Source organism: Microtus ochrogaster, chromosome 7 (assembly GCF_000317375.1).
Source record: "Microtus ochrogaster isolate Prairie Vole_2 chromosome 7, MicOch1.0, whole genome shotgun sequence".
NCBI lineage: Eukaryota > Metazoa > Chordata > Mammalia > Rodentia > Cricetidae > Microtus > Microtus ochrogaster.
Window position 1 is genome coordinate 83,756,612 of NC_022014.1, and position 14,680 is coordinate 83,771,291.

General features: G+C 55.6%; 2 protein-coding genes across 6 annotated transcripts; both read right to left on the reverse strand.

Moving 5' to 3' along the window:
• Positions 1-291: 291 nt before the first annotated feature.
• Sirt7 (sirtuin 7) lies at positions 292-9,649 on the reverse strand. 2 transcript variants are annotated; one of them, XM_013347572.2, is made up of 11 exons: positions 6,173-9,649; positions 5,969-6,106; positions 5,783-5,887; positions 3,585-3,655; positions 3,424-3,496; positions 2,825-2,923; positions 2,516-2,752; positions 2,298-2,378; positions 2,014-2,120; positions 1,560-1,645; positions 785-929 (listed from the first exon to the last, which is right to left on the reverse strand). In XM_013347572.2, exons 1-11 carry the CDS (start codon positions 6,266-6,268, stop codon positions 853-855), a joined length of 1,170 nt encoding a protein of 389 aa, XP_013203026.1. In that variant the 5' UTR covers positions 6,269-9,649; the 3' UTR covers positions 785-852. The 2 variants fall into 2 exon arrangements, with proteins under 2 accessions (XP_005350940.1, XP_013203026.1); XM_005350883.3 differs by lacking the exon at positions 1,560-1,645 and having other exon boundaries at positions 292-929.
• Positions 9,650-9,725: 76 nt separating this feature from the next.
• Mafg (MAF bZIP transcription factor G) lies at positions 9,726-14,671 on the reverse strand. 4 transcript variants are annotated; one of them, XM_005350885.2, is made up of 3 exons: positions 14,430-14,671; positions 11,198-11,260; positions 9,726-11,111 (listed from the first exon to the last, which is right to left on the reverse strand). In XM_005350885.2, exons 2-3 carry the CDS (start codon positions 11,231-11,233, stop codon positions 10,659-10,661), a joined length of 489 nt encoding a protein of 162 aa, XP_005350942.1. In that variant the 5' UTR covers positions 11,234-11,260; positions 14,430-14,671; the 3' UTR covers positions 9,726-10,658. The 4 variants fall into 4 exon arrangements, with proteins under 4 accessions (XP_005350942.1, XP_026636117.1, XP_026636116.1 ...); XM_026780316.1 differs by lacking the exon at positions 14,430-14,671 and adding an exon at positions 14,095-14,387; XM_026780315.1 differs by lacking the exon at positions 14,430-14,671 and adding an exon at positions 11,896-14,085.
• Positions 14,672-14,680: the final 9 nt, after the last annotated feature.

Genomic DNA, 14,680 nt, shown 5'->3' on the forward strand with positions numbered 1-14,680 from the left:
TATGGCAGGTTCGCCCCACGCCTTGAGCATTCCTAGGGACTGGATTTACTTTTTTTTTCTGATACAAGGTTTTTCCATGTAACAGCCCTGGCTGTCCTGGGTTAGTAGCTCTGTAGACCAGGCTGGCCTCTAATTCACAGAGATCCGCCTGCCTCTGCCTCCCCAAGTGCTGGGATTAAAGGTGGGTGCCGCTCCCAAGTGGGGCTGAGATTTTCATAAGCACTGCGTAGCTGGCCCTCAGGTATTTTCAGATACTCCGCGGTGCATGAAGCAGTCACTGGGACACCAAGGCAGTAGAGAGATGTTTATTAAGACTTGCTCAGACTGGGGGCTTGGACCCGCCCCTGTGCCGCATACCCAACACAGAAAAAGGTTTCTATAAAGCGAACACACTTTAGTCGTAAGTAGTAGAAATAGTGAGGCCCTGAGACTAGCCTGGAATGAGGTAAGGCAGTGGGGGGCTCCTCTGCTGGCCAGGCCGGAAAAACGAAGAAAGGCCTTGCTGCCACCTTTGAAGAGGGTGAAGGGAGGAAGGTGTCCTTGAAAGTCAAGCCCCTGTAGGTGCAATCACAAGGACAAATGGCTAAAGAAACGTCACCGTGAACTGTCACCCCCAAGAGTTCTTCCCACTGGATCCTGTGGGGGCGCTGCAGCCTTCACGGTGACAGAGGCCCCTGAACAAGAGTCCGCGTCTACAAAGTGCCCATGGTTCTCTGTCGACACCTGGCTAGGCAGCTTTCTTCCTCTTCGCACGCTTGGCACAGCCCCTGCCAAACCAGCCTCCCAGAATGGGGGGAGCTGAGCTAAGCGGGGCACTCTGGTCCCCAGGTGGGGCGTCTTCTCGGCTCCTGCTCAGCGACTTCCGGCTGTGGCTGCCTTCTTCGCCAGCACGGAGGGGAGTGGCCAAGGAGAAAATGGGGTCTTGCCACCTGACAGGAGGAAAAGCAGCATCAGGCAGGTCTGAGCCCCTCAGTCACAACCCTCCCAGGCACGGGAAAGCTGTCTGAGGCCAACTGTCTCAACGGTGGGCGGGCTTTGGCTAGTAGCAGCTTCGGTGTCACCAAGCTACAGAAGAGCTTCAAGGGATAATCTCCTTGGGTGGCAACTCCAAGGCCAGCAACAGCCCTGGCTGGCCTCTTTAGTGTTTCATCCATTCCTAGTGGGCTAGGCACACACAGGAGGGGCAGTGCTAGCTGCAGGGCGGCTCCATCACCAAGGATAAGTTGCTAGCAACTCTGGGCCCCACCTTTCACTTGTATGGATGGGGGCAGGTGGACCAGACCCGTTTCCCCTTCCCAGACGGTATGACAGGGATGGGAGGGAAGGCCAGCTGACCAGGGAGGCATGGCCTACAGACTACACCATGAAGAAATCATGTTTCTGACTGAGATGCAGAACCACATATTATAAACATAAGATACAGATAAGCACTGATTAAAAAAAAATGAGCTAAGTTAATGTTAAAAAAAAAATCCAAAAAACAAACCAACAATAACAACAAAAAACAATACAGCACAGGAGAGGCCCACGTCACAGAACACACCACAAACATAACATACAAGAATTGCCAGGCCCAGAGGTGAAGGGATCCTTAATTTCTTGAACCCTTTGATTAAAAGAAGTTACTGATTTCCCCTCTAAGACCCTGAAAATTCACAGAGAAAGAAAGTGTAAACTTTTCACTCAATACACACCAAGTCTAAAATAGCACACATTCTGCATCAAGGCAATTTGATTACGCTTTCCCCAAACATCCCAAAACCAAGGACACAGATTCTATCTGACCGGAGTCGCGCCATGCTCACCCGCACAGGTGCACCCAGGCTGCAGGGATCTACACGATGGCAGGCCCCCCTCTCCTCACAGAGATTCGAGGCACCATACCAGTCAGGGTGGAAGGGTGTGCACAGGTGGTGGAGCCTCGCCTCCGCCAGTCCCTCTGGAGGCTCACAGAAGACAGACACAGCCCGTCACACGGAAGGGCAGGAACGGGGCCCTGCTGCACCCACTCACCGGTCGTAGACAGGGATCTCCAGGCCCAGTTCATCCATGAGGAGCTGCATGACATCATCGCATTTCCCATGAAGCTTCAAAGCAGCCCAGTCGTCCTTCGGGGTCCACTGAAGACGAGAAAGGCAGACAAGAGTGACCTCCTGTCCTCTGCTTCCCCTGCAGGCTGCAGCCCTCTCCAGGAACATGCCCTGCACAAGGCTCCCAGGACACACTAATGCGGCACATCTCCCTGGCCCTTCTGAGCTGAGACTCAGGTATGAAGACGCGCTAAGCACTCATGTTACCTGCAAGTTCACAATGTAGAGTTTGGGCCGCCGGCTAGGAGGCTTTGTCATGCACCAGAGGCGGGGATACTTCTTGAGTACCTGCCGGGATGGACAGATGTAACGCAGTAAGAGATGATGATTAAGACGGCGAATCTAAAGCTCGCTAAATAGTGCTGGGCAGGCAGGCCCGGAACACGCTCAACCTGCGATGAGTTCACGGTACTGCCAGCACGCACCTTCAAGCTGGACCCTAAACACAGGATCGTGTCTGCTTTGCTGGCAGCCTCGGTCGCTGCCTCCCAGTTCAGAGGCTGCCCCAATGTCCCCCTCTCCCCAAAGTGCACAATGGTGTCCCGGAGCTGAGTCCCACACTTATGGCAGGACCGGCCAGTCTGGTGTCGGTGAAGGGCGGTTCTCTCTGTCACATCGAACACTCGTACATACTCCCTGTTAGGGATGCAGGAGGTGCAGACCTGGGGACGAGAGGGCACGATAAGTGAGATCTGTCCGTCACCCAGGCCCTGTGCCCCTCTGGTACTGCTCACTTCAATATACATATTCCCGTGGAGCTCGGAGATGGCAGTGCGTGGCAGCCCGCTGCGCAGGTGGAGTCCATCACAGTTCTGAGACACCACGTGCTGCACCTGGGAAGCAGAACATGGAGGTAGTCAGGAGGGGATGGAGGAGGTACCCCGCAGCAGGGAGATTCTCCTGAGCCCAGTCAGGAGGGGATGGAGGAGGCACCCCGCAGCAGGGAGATTCTCCTGAGCCCAGTCTGGCCAAGGGAAGGAGCCACATGCTCCCTGACTAGCTCTGATACACTGGGAGCATCCAGGAGAGCAAGCGTCTGTACTACTCCTTCAAGTTGGGGAGCAGCTTGGGGCATTGGACCAATACCCTCTCGAGTCATTCTCTTTCAGGTTCCCAAAGCGCCCAGGCAGATTCCTTCCCCTACTTGCTCAGCAGCTCTCTGGAGGTTTCTGACAAACCTCCCCGGTAGCCACCCCAACCCAACCGAGACTGAATGGGAACCTGGGGACTAACAGTTCGGGACAGGGGTCAAACAGGAGCCTGAGCTGCTTGGGAGCGTTCTTCACGGGGTCGACTGGGAGGTGACGCAGCAGCTTCCCTCCTGGGCTCTTACCAGCTTCTGCTCATGCAAACGGGCGATACACATGTGTGTGAGAGTGGGCTCCGCGTCACTCAGGTCGGTGGCACTGTGGGGTGCGGGAGAAGAGAGGTGAGAGCTGCATCGGGTAGGCCCGAGTGCTCTCTAGGCAGGCGAGAAGGCTGGAAGACGCTCACCTCACACGCCTCCCTTTTTGAAGCAGTGTCCAGACTCCATTGGGGCCCCGATAGTCTGGGATAGAAGCTGCCTGCACAGTTGGACCAAAAGATAAGTCTACTGAGAGGGAGTCAGCCCAGGCACCACAGAACGCCCCATGTAGGGCATGCCAGACTCCAGGTTTGTCAACAGACCAGTGTCCGCTCCATCCACTGCTGACCTGTCTGGGCCAGTTCACCCTTCCAGACTCCTCAGAATCCTGCCCTACCTCAGGGTCCTTCCTGGTAGGATAGGTCACTTCCTGGTAGTGTCCACATCTACCTCAAACACTGAAGGGCTCACGGGTGTCCAAAGGAACAGGACTTAGTGTTCAAGTCATGTTCAGCAAAGAGTAAGGCCCGGGAGGAAGCGCACCTCCGTCCAAATACTTATATCCTAGAGTTCTGAGTAGCTTTAACTCTGAGTTTATAGACAAAACCTCCTGGATGAGATAAATGTCAGCTAATTTTCTATGAAAAACAGAAAGCATTTAGGATCTAAGAGTTTTTGGATCCTGGCTGGCGCAGCTCTGTGTCCTCACTGCTGCTTATGCTCGGGGAGGTACCCGCCCTGACCAGGGATCCCAATACACAAAGGACGAGAACATTTTCAAGCTGCACGCAGTATTTAGTTATGGCCAGGTCGGAGGAGGTGATGATCAATATCACTGCTATAAAGTCGTAACTGGGCGGATCAGTGCAGGGCTGAGAGTCCCAGACGTCCAAGTAAGAGCAGCAAATGCTCCTTACATTGCTATTGGGCAATGCTGTCTGCTCCCCAACGCCACGATTCCCTGCAGAGTGCTAGTGCCATGCCAACAGCAGGGCTGCCCAAGGGCTCCCTGGCCTTGAGGTTCGCGTGTTTGACACTGTGCTCGTCTGTTTATGACTGTGGCTGTTATCTTCTAACAAAGGCCTTCTTTACCGTATGTTTCTATATGTATTTACATCTGTGCACACATGTGCAGACATGCACATGACTCTCAATCGATCTCCACCTTATTTGTTCTGAACCCATTTGTTGAGGGGGGCACGCTAGCGCCACAACACGTAAGTGGAAGTCAGACAACAACCTGTAGCGGTCAGTTCTCTCCTCCACCACGCGGGTTCTGAGGGCCAAGCTCAAGCACTGGATTTGGCTGGGCTGGCTAGCCAGCAGGCTCCGGGAGTCTTCTTGTCCTTCCAGGGCTGTGATTAGAGGAGGATGCCACTGCTCAGCCTTTCCAAACCCAGGTCTTTGAGCTCACACGGCAAGTGCTCCACGGAGGTGGAGGTTTCTCTCCAGACCACCTCGGGGATGCTTGAGAACAGAAATCACCTTGGCTGACCCTACTTATGCCAGACAGGCCACACTCACCCTTGATCATATAAATATGTCAGTTCCGAGCCAAGAGTACAGCATTTCTCGTCTGTACCCATTGTACTGTGAATCTTTCCTTCTTTTTTGTTTGTTTGTTTGTTTGTTTGTTTTGAGACAGGGTTTTGCTTCAAGCTGTGAGCCAGGCTAGCCTCAAGCTTTTGGTTTTGCTCTTCCTCCTCTCCCAGGCTCCACCTCCTGAGTTCCGAGGTTAGAGGTCCGGGATACAACACTGGTTTTCTATTGTCTTTCTTAAGGAGTAGGAGACCAGGAGAAAGTCTAGGGCTCCAGTCTGTCCACATCATGGGGGCCAATCGTCTGTCTCCTTCACTTTAACGGAGAAGACACCAGCAGGCAGTTGGCTACTATGCCCTATTTAACTGGCTGTCAGAAGTCGTGTCCTCAAAGTCTTTCGCTTAAATTACTACTATTATTATTAATAATAATAATAATAATGCCATTTTAAAAACAAGGTATTGTTGTTATTATTATTATTAATTACCATTTTTAAAACAAAATCTCTGCATAGCCTTAGCTGTCCTGGAACTCCGTATGTAGACCACGTTGGCTTTGACCTTACAAAGATCCGCCTGCCTCTGGAGTGCTAGGGATTAAAGGAGTGTGCCACCACGCTCAGCTTGCCTTAGTTAAATCTTAAATCCAGAGTTGTTTTGGGTCCCTGAGAAAAGAGGACGCCTTGGAGCTGCTTCAGAAGTGACTGTCTGAACTTGGGTAGTTACCCAACTCCAGCACTGCGCAGTCCAAGTTTGTGTCCCAGAAGGGGGCGCCCTACACCTGACCCAGCCCGCAGGCCCGCGCCTACCGTGCTGATCCCGGCGCCTGTGTAGACTACCAAGTGTTTGGCATTCCGGACAGCTCCGGCCAGTTCCCGGACCTTCCTCCGCAGCTCCTCCGGGTCATCACACACCTGCGGGGATCCGGGCTGGTCATACGGACCGCCGCCCGCCTCCTGCAGCCCGCCTCCCGCAGCCTGCAGCCCGCGACTCGCCTCCTCCTGACGCCGCTTGAGGCCCTCACGGCGCCGGCTCCGACCCTGCAGCTCGGTCACCAGATCCTCGCTCTCGGCCAGCAGCCGGCCCTCCTCCGCACTGCGCTCTGCAGCCGCCTTCCTCAGGATGCGTGACACCTGCGGACGGGCGAGAGGTGAGCGATTGCACGCGCGGGTCCGGCCGCGGACGCGACGGTAGCCTACCTGGCGGAGGCGCTCCCGCTGCTGCTCCTCCCGCAGCCTCCGGACACGCTCAGCTGCCTTGCGCTCCGAGCGGCTCAGACCGCCACCGGCTGCCATCGCTCCGTGGACTGCGCTTCCGGCTTCCGCTTCCGCCTCGCCCGGCAGCCGCAAAGACGCATGCGCGCGCCCCGTGCACCACGCCCCTTCCGACTCGCCCTTCTCACCCTAATTTCGCCCCCTCCCTTCTTCTCTTTGCAAAGAAACACCAACAGGTCTCTTTAAAAGGCGTTTATTGATCATATACAAAATAAAGAAAACCTTATATATCACAAACATACACTATGTACAGCAATAAATACCCGGGGGGCCAGGCCCAGCGCCGCCCCTCCTGGACAATAATTTAGCAATAAATACTGCGCAGGGCACGGGTGGGCACCAAGGCTGCTGTCTGCTGAGGCCAGACGGCTGATCGCCCTGCACTGGCGCGAACACCCAGGCCTCACCTCGCAGCCAGATCCCTGATGACCCTACCCAGGTGCAGGAGACTGGGTCTCACCTTGCAGCCACACCCCAGACCCCCCTCACTTAGATCTTAGAACTCCCACCCCATTTAGGGTAATCTCTGCTAACCTCCCCCTGGCTTCAGCCCTGCAGGGCAGGCAGGGGCTGATCAACTCTGCTTGGACACATCTCTCAGCACCAGGAGACCAACAGAGCTGGACACACAATAGCCCTTGTCCTGTTGCCCTAAGTTGCCAGGAGAAGGCTTTCTGTACCCACTCCCATTTGGTTAAAGGCTTCAAGGACTAGCAGACAGAGAGGATGGGAGGAAAGATAGCACTGACTGGGGCATAGAGTTGCTGGAGGGGCTGAAAACCCAACTGGGGTCGTAGAGAACAGGGAATTCTGTCAGGGACACTTCCTAGGACAGTCCACTTCAAACTTCCAGAGACACCCATGCTGTTAATGCTGCCACTCCAGGGACAGAATCGTGTGCAGCGGGCCCAGCAGGTGTAGCACACACCCAGGACACATGCCAGAAACAGGCAGTCCACGAGCCGCTCTCACAGTTCCACGCCTGTGCATGGTACCGATTCTGTCCTCTTCTCCACAAGGGCTCCCAAACCAGGCAGCCAATGGGGACATGAAAGCATGCCAAGAGGAATTATTCAGTGGCTTTTGGGGGAAAAAAAATCGTTAATGTGTTGGTTCCTTTCACCAAACCACAGCCTAAAAAAGTAACTCAGAAGATCCCAGAGCGGAAACAGTGCAGCAGGCTGTGGCTCAGACATCCCAGCTGTGGATGGGAGCTTTGGCCAAGTGGCCACACCACAGAGGGAGGTAGCAGGGAAGTGGCCTCACCATCTCCAAGTGGGTTGTAGCTTATCAAAGCTGCACACCCTGGCACCGAACACCAAGACTGCTGCTAGCACACACAGACCAAGATGGTGGACTGAGGAAGGAGAGCCTGCAGGAACGCCTGGTGAAGACAGAGAACCCAGAATAACTCAGGGTTGCCATGGAGGCCCTACACTAACGGTACAAACACCCAGGTTAGCAGCCAGACACAGTGGAGGGGGAGGACTCTCTGGGACCATACTCTAGAGGAAACTGATCCACCCCATGTGGGTTTTCCTGTGAAATCTGAGTGTCCATGTCCAAGGAAGGAGGTCAGGCAGAGTCAAGGGAGGAGGGAAGTCTCACAATAACGGTTTACTTAGCAGAGTAATCTGGGAGAACCTCAGCCAAAGCTCTCCGTAGCTGTGTCAGAAAGTCAAACACAACACCCTCACAGTAGGAAAACAGGATAAACAATGATCAGAGAGACAGCCAGGAGTCACGCCTGGACACAGATCTACTGTCGCGAAATCAAGAAGGGAAGAGAGGGGCTCAGCAGGGAATGTTCCCAACTCGGGGCGCAGAGGCTGCAGATCTGAAGGTCACGAGCATGGCCCTACCCAGTGCAGAAGCTACCATCTGCTGCTTCTGTTCAACACACGCACGGCCTCAGCCTCCTCTCCCCACATGGACGGCCACGCTCAACTGTTTGCTACCACTCAGCCAGGACCAGAGAACTTGGAAAGCCCGCCCCTCTCCTCTGCTAGGCATGGGCATAATCCACCCAGCTCTGCTGCCACGGTCAGGATCAGCAACTCATCTGGGCACCAGTTAGAGAGCCCAAGGGAGGGGGTGAGGTCACCTGGTAACGTATAACTGACAGTCGGGACTCCCACTCACATCTGACCCCGGCATCAGCGGGAGTGTCTGAGCACCTTGAGCCAAAGAAGCCCACCACAACGCCAGGGCTGGCAGAGGTCCTGCTCCCAGAGCACTGCATGCTGGGTTAAACTGAGTGAAAATCCGCTGCCCACGAGGTAAAGGCCTATTAGGCCTGTCTTTCCTTTCACCAGCTCACACTTCTGTGCTTGTCAGGGATCCAGGCCCCCAGAGAAGACAACAGCAACGCCAGCAAGAGGACAAGGGCCATGCGACCAGGTGGGCATCCACCTACGAGGAGCTTCCTGAGCCAAGCCTGGAAGGTGGGCAGCCTTCCCTGGATAGCTGGGGTGAGGAGGCAGGCTTGGACCCTGCGGAGAAGCACCTCCAAGCCGAACAGCGGATCCCTGGAAGACACAGATCCTGAAGGGAGGCATAAGAAGGGCCCAGAGCCAAGAGCTGCAGACAATGGGGAAGAGACAGACCCGGCCCTGAAGCCAAAGCCCTTGTCTGGCAATGGTAGAGGCCTCCAGGCTCTCACAGTGAGGCAGGGAAGAATAGGTGGCTCCCAAGGGGGGCCCCTGACCAAACTGCCCGGGAAACAACATCCCACAGAATGGGATTTTAGGGATAGGTGGGTGATAGGATTCCCAACCCACAAGGTAGGCCTCTGGGGTGGCCTAGCCGAGGCCCCAGTTGAAGCCTAGAGGAACAAAGCTGAGGCCAGGAGGAAGACAGCCAGGGACAGGTAGGACGCAGCCCCGTGGGCACCCACAGTGACTCCTTGGTCCCTGCAATGCCACCATCCAGGACCAGAGGTGGTGGATGTGGAAGCAGCATGGGGGCCCAACACGACTCCCAATTTCACTGATTGCCACTCCGCCAACCCAAGCCCTAGACCCACATGCGAAGCCAAGGCTCAGAGGGACCCCGTGGCAGGGGAACGGACAAGTGCAGACTGTGAGCCGGCAGGCAGTCTCCCATACTCCAGTGGAGTAAGCTCTGCCTGGGACCCCAGCCCAACCCAGGTCCAGCAAGCCAGCAGAAGCAAAACCACCACAACAACGAAAAAAAAAAAAAAAAAAAAAGAACAAACAAAAAAAACCCGAATAAACACACACACACGAAAAAAAGACCCGCACACAGGGACAGCCACAGGTCAAAGGTCACCAGAAGCACCAGCACTCTACGGCTGCACAAAACCTCACCAGGCACGGACAACACCACGGCACCGGCCAGACGGAAGCAGGAAGGGCAAAGGAGTAAGTCACTTTCGGTACAATTGCAAAAGAGATATCAAAGAGGACGGCCTCTGGTCGGCTCGCAGCTTGGCTTGTTTTTTTTTTTTTTCTTTTTCTTTTTTTAAACTAAGTTTTATAAGTAATGTCTCATAACTCTGTGTATAAAAACTAAACTCCAACAGCCACAGAGCTGTCCCCAAGTTTACAAGAAAGGGATTTTTTTTTTAACTAGCAAAGTTTCTACTATACTTTCTTCCCTTTTCCATTTATACGGTCAAATGTGTTTCTTTTTTTTTTGTTTTTAAGACAATTTTATAAATACTCTGCAGCTCTTCTTTTTTTTTTCTTTTTAGCTCTTAAACATATAATTTAATAACTTCGTAAAAGGAACTTCTCTTTTAAATAAAGGGCTATATAACCACACACAGGTCATGTAAACAGCGACACCGGACCCACTGCAGGACACACTGACACACCGGCCACCCACACTTATAACCGGCGATTTGGTCTTATCCAGTGCACTGTGCCAGGCTCCAGCACCATGGTTCCTGCCCCAGTGCCAGGGCTGGTGGCCCTACTCATCCAGGGCCTTCAAGACATAACCACTTTTCAGGACAGAGCCATCTCTCCCTTTCTGGATCAGGCTGAGAGGCCCACTGGAATCTGAAGAGAGAGCTCTAAAGTCCCCCTGCAGCCACCAGAGAGGAAGGGCAGACCTAAGCCAGTACACCAGCCCACTTATACTCTTGTCCATTCCCACGGTGCCCACTCTGGACTCCTAGCCTGCATGGCCTTGGTACAAAGGGGTTAGGGACAACCCAACATCACTGTTGAACTGACCAATCCCAACGTACAAAACACACGCGTGACGACAAGGATGATATCAAGGGGCCCAGCCCAACGCCCCTGGGTGCAGGTTGTGCTTTGCAGGGAAGAAAAAGGGGAAGGGAGAGAAGAGACAGGAAAAGGAAAGGAAGAGGGACAGGGCTGCCAACTTTGCCACGCACTTAGTGGCCCCTTAAAGACCTGCCTGGCAACTGCACGTGTCCCTATGACCGAGCATCTGTCTTGGACTTTACTATCGTGATGACGCTGGTGGCAGCTACCTTGCCAGGGACCAAGGGCCCCAGGCCAGCAGCAAGGGGACCCCGAGCTGGGGCCACAGGGCTGCGGGCCACGGTCCTGGCAAAGTTCTGCAGGGCCTCGTACTTGGAGCGCAGCGCGTCAAGCTCCAGCTTCATGCTGGCGTTTTCAGAGGCCAGCTTCTCCACCTCCTGCTGCAGCTCCGCCTTCTGCTTCTCCAGCTCCTCCTTCTGCGTCACCCGCTTCACTCGGCAGCTAGCTGCGTAGCCACGGTTCTTGAGTGTGCGCCGGCGCTGCTTCAGCTGGATGATCTCTTCCTTGGATAGGCCTCGCAGGTGCTGGTTTAACTCTCGCACCGACATGGTCACCAGCTCCTCGTCGGTCAGGCTGGTGCCATTCTCTCCTGGCTCCCGCTTCACCTGGAGCGGAACAGCACACGGGGGTCACAGCAGAGCAGGAAAGCTTGCTACCCCAGCCACCCCCCAAACCCAGCGTCTCCACTCACCTTTAAGGCCTTGTTTCCTTTATTGGGGGTCGTCATAACCCGGGGGCACAATGAGCAGGCACTCTGTAAGACATGGAGCAGAGGTCAGGACCCTGTAGACTCCTTTCACACCCCAACAGGAAGTTTGTTGTCCAGTGCTCAGCCCACAGAACTTTGCCCCTCACCTGACCTGAGGACAGCCCTGGCACCTTGCTTTTCCTGAGCCGGGCTGCTTCAGAAGGCCCTTCCCTAGAGAGCCAGTGGGGAGATCAGGAGGTCTTACCCAGGGAAGAACCCGCGGTGTGAAAGCAAAAGACAAAAGGAGCAGAGCGAGATTAGAAGGTCTGGGCTGCAGGAGGGGCAAGCCTAGAAGGAAGCTGAGCTTTAAAAATAACCCCAGTGCTGCCCCGGAGCGCGCTGTTCCTGGCGACTCACGCTGACTCAGCACATCGCCTCCCTCTCTTCCTGAGTGGCTCTCCCGTTCTTGAGGCCAGCCAACAGTCCCCCAGGAGACCCACTACTGGGAGCAAGAGCAGGCAAGGGTCAGTCTGGGAACCTGTACTCCAGGGTCCTACTTCCCACACATGCTTCCCTAAGCTGACCCTGAGGACAAAACAAAGTCCTTTCTCCCTTTAGGACTTAGGAGGCTGCTTCCTGCCTCCTTTTGGCAGAGGACCAACCAGGTTTGCTCTAACTGTGCTGACTGGGAACCCTCTCACCTTCCAGGTAGCAGGCAGTCCAGCTGGGAGGAGCTGAGCCCAGGCCCTCCAGTCCTCCCTGTCCACCTCCTCTACAGATGGAGTAACCATCCTGTGGCTTGGTTGCAGCATCCTGTGCTCCTGCCCCACCCGACACTGTGCGTTTCACAAGGGCCCCACAATGAGCAGAGGGGAGGGCACTGCTGGCTTTGGAAGCAGGCAAGAGTTAGCCCCTTTGGGTCACCGGCTAGTCTCTGGCTCTCTGCCTAGGGTCAGTGACCACACGGCCAGGGAACAAAAGCAAAACAGCTACCTCCTACAGTCAGCCACCCCTCTGGCTCTCAATCTCGTGCTCAGCTTTCTAAAGCCTTGCCAAGAACAGTTGTGTACACCCAGGCTGGGAATCCCCGCTTAGTCCAGCACCTATCGGTACCACGGGTAAAGCGACCTCCTCCCCTTTCCAGGTGGGAAGCAGGGAAGTGGGATGGGACTGCAGGTGAGGTGGCTGCAGTCTCTTTCAAAGGAGGCTGTAAGCATCTCGGGCAACAATGTGCTGGGGGTACGGGGTGGGGTGCGCCTTACACTTCTCAAGAGAACCAGCGTGTGAGCTAGGGAGGCAGAGGCCCTGACACTCCTGGTCTTGCACAGGAGGTGTGGCTACATGCGAATATTACACAGAGGACCTTCTCTCCAGGACCAGATTAAGAGCATTTTCAAAGGCAAGAGTCCTGTCAGATCAAAGAGAAAGAGGGAAGCCAGAACTGGAGGTCTGAAGGGCATCAGCCTTTCTTACAGGCTGGCCCCAGACCCGCACCAGGAGCGCAAGCAGAGGTGGGAGAGACGACAGCCCTAGCAGGAGCTCCGCTCACAGCTCAAAACAGCAACTTCCTGCGATTGCACAGAAAAGTGCAGAGTGTGGTGGCTGGGAGCTGAAAAGTGCCTCCTCAACAGATTTCACCCTCTACTGAAGGCCTGAACTCAGCACAAGTACAGCCAACTGCCTCCCGATCAAAGGTGTGTGTGTGTGTGTGTGTGTGCGCGCGCGCGCGCAAACGTTCATGGTATTCTCATATGTATGCTTAAGGGGGAGCAGCAAGCCTCAGCAAAGCCAGTGCTTCCAGCTGCCTGCCTGGCTTCTGCCAACCTAGGCTCACACAGTGATTAGGCAGACAGTTTTGGGGGACAGCTGTGCTAGGGGGTAGTTCAGAGAGCGCTTTGCAGAGCCTGAGGAAGAAGCTCAGAGAAGTCGGTCAAGACCAGCTGCCCCCCCCAACTCCGCCCTCCTCCTAATACTGACAGCTATGGATAATCACAAGGCACCATGGGACTGGGGCCACCCACTCAGGCTAACAACTGGACAATCTGAACATCAGACTCAGGCAAGACACCCACCCTTGCTCAACCTTGCCTGCAAACTCCAGTTCAAGAGACATGAACTTAGGTCTCTCCTCCTTCAGATACTGACATTATTGGAAAAGAACTTCAAACTTTGCGTTCACAGAAGCACGGTGACTCCAAAGCTTAAACACCTTTCTGAGACCTGGAATTTTCATAGGCCATAAAGTCCCCCCCCCAAATGAAAACAGCTGGTACCTACAAACAGCCTCGGAGCTCGGTGTGGTAAGTGTTTGAGGGGACAGCCCTATGCACAATCCACAAGGTCAACTTCAGCTAGCCATGACACCGCGGGCAAGGAAAGCAGTACGGAGAAGACAGTAAATATCCACACATTCACGCAAAGGTGGAGGCCACACCCCACACAGGCTGTCACTTCCCAAAACTTCGCAGCCATCAGGTCAGACACACAACAGGGCACACACTTTTTCCCCAACTTCAGGCAACGGTGAGACCCCAAACTCTTCTGACAGGGTTAACGTAGAGGTAAATGAGAACTACATTCTCCGCTCCATGCTTGCACCTGAAAACTCCCACCGGCTACTAGATCCACCCTTTCCTCCCTTAGCTGGCAGAGCTGTCCCGGCTTCCTTCCAGCCACACACCCTTCTTCTCCCCTGGCTCCCAGGCTTTTCCGTCCGGGGCCGACTCAGCCAGGGTCACTCAGAAGGAAAGCCTCCTTCTCAGACAAGCAGGCTCGGCCCACCTAAGCTCCTCCCCTCGGCGTACTCCGACCGGTCTCCCAGTTTGGGGAACTGGACCAAGCGTGGGACCTGGACCGGGAGCCCAAGAGCCTTGGAGGGATGCGTAAGCCTGGGGCTTTACCTTCCACCGCGGGAGTAACCTGCGGCGCGCCCCTGCAATGCCTCGGCCTCTGCCTCCAACTCACAGGTCCGTCAAACTTAAACACGACCCCGGATCCTGGCCCGACCTTCGCCGCCCGGATCTAGCCCTGCCTCCCGCTCAGACGGCCCGATAGCGGGGCCTGGGCCCCCCGCCCCGGCCCAGCGTCAGCAGGAGCACCGAGTGACCTCATGCTGATGACTCAGCACGTCTCCGCTGGGCTCGCACGCGCGTGGCGAGCCCAAGCCGCTCAGCAGGGTCTCCCCGCCACCCCTGCCAGCCCGCGCGACCCCGCCCGCTCGGAAGCCGACGGACACCTGATGAGTCAGCAGCTCGGTGCGAGCCACCCCGCTGACCCGGGGCCAGACGCGCGGACCTCGCCCTACAATCGCGCCCCCCGCGGGGCACCCGGGGTCCGCCGCGCGCACGCCCGCTCCCAGTCTCGCCCTCGCCCGGTCCACCAGCTCCGGGGTGGCACCGGCGAAGAGCCAGCCGGCTTCGGGCCGGCGGAGAAACCGAGGCACGCGCCGCCGCCGTGGGGTGCGCCGCAACCCCGAGGCCAGGCCCC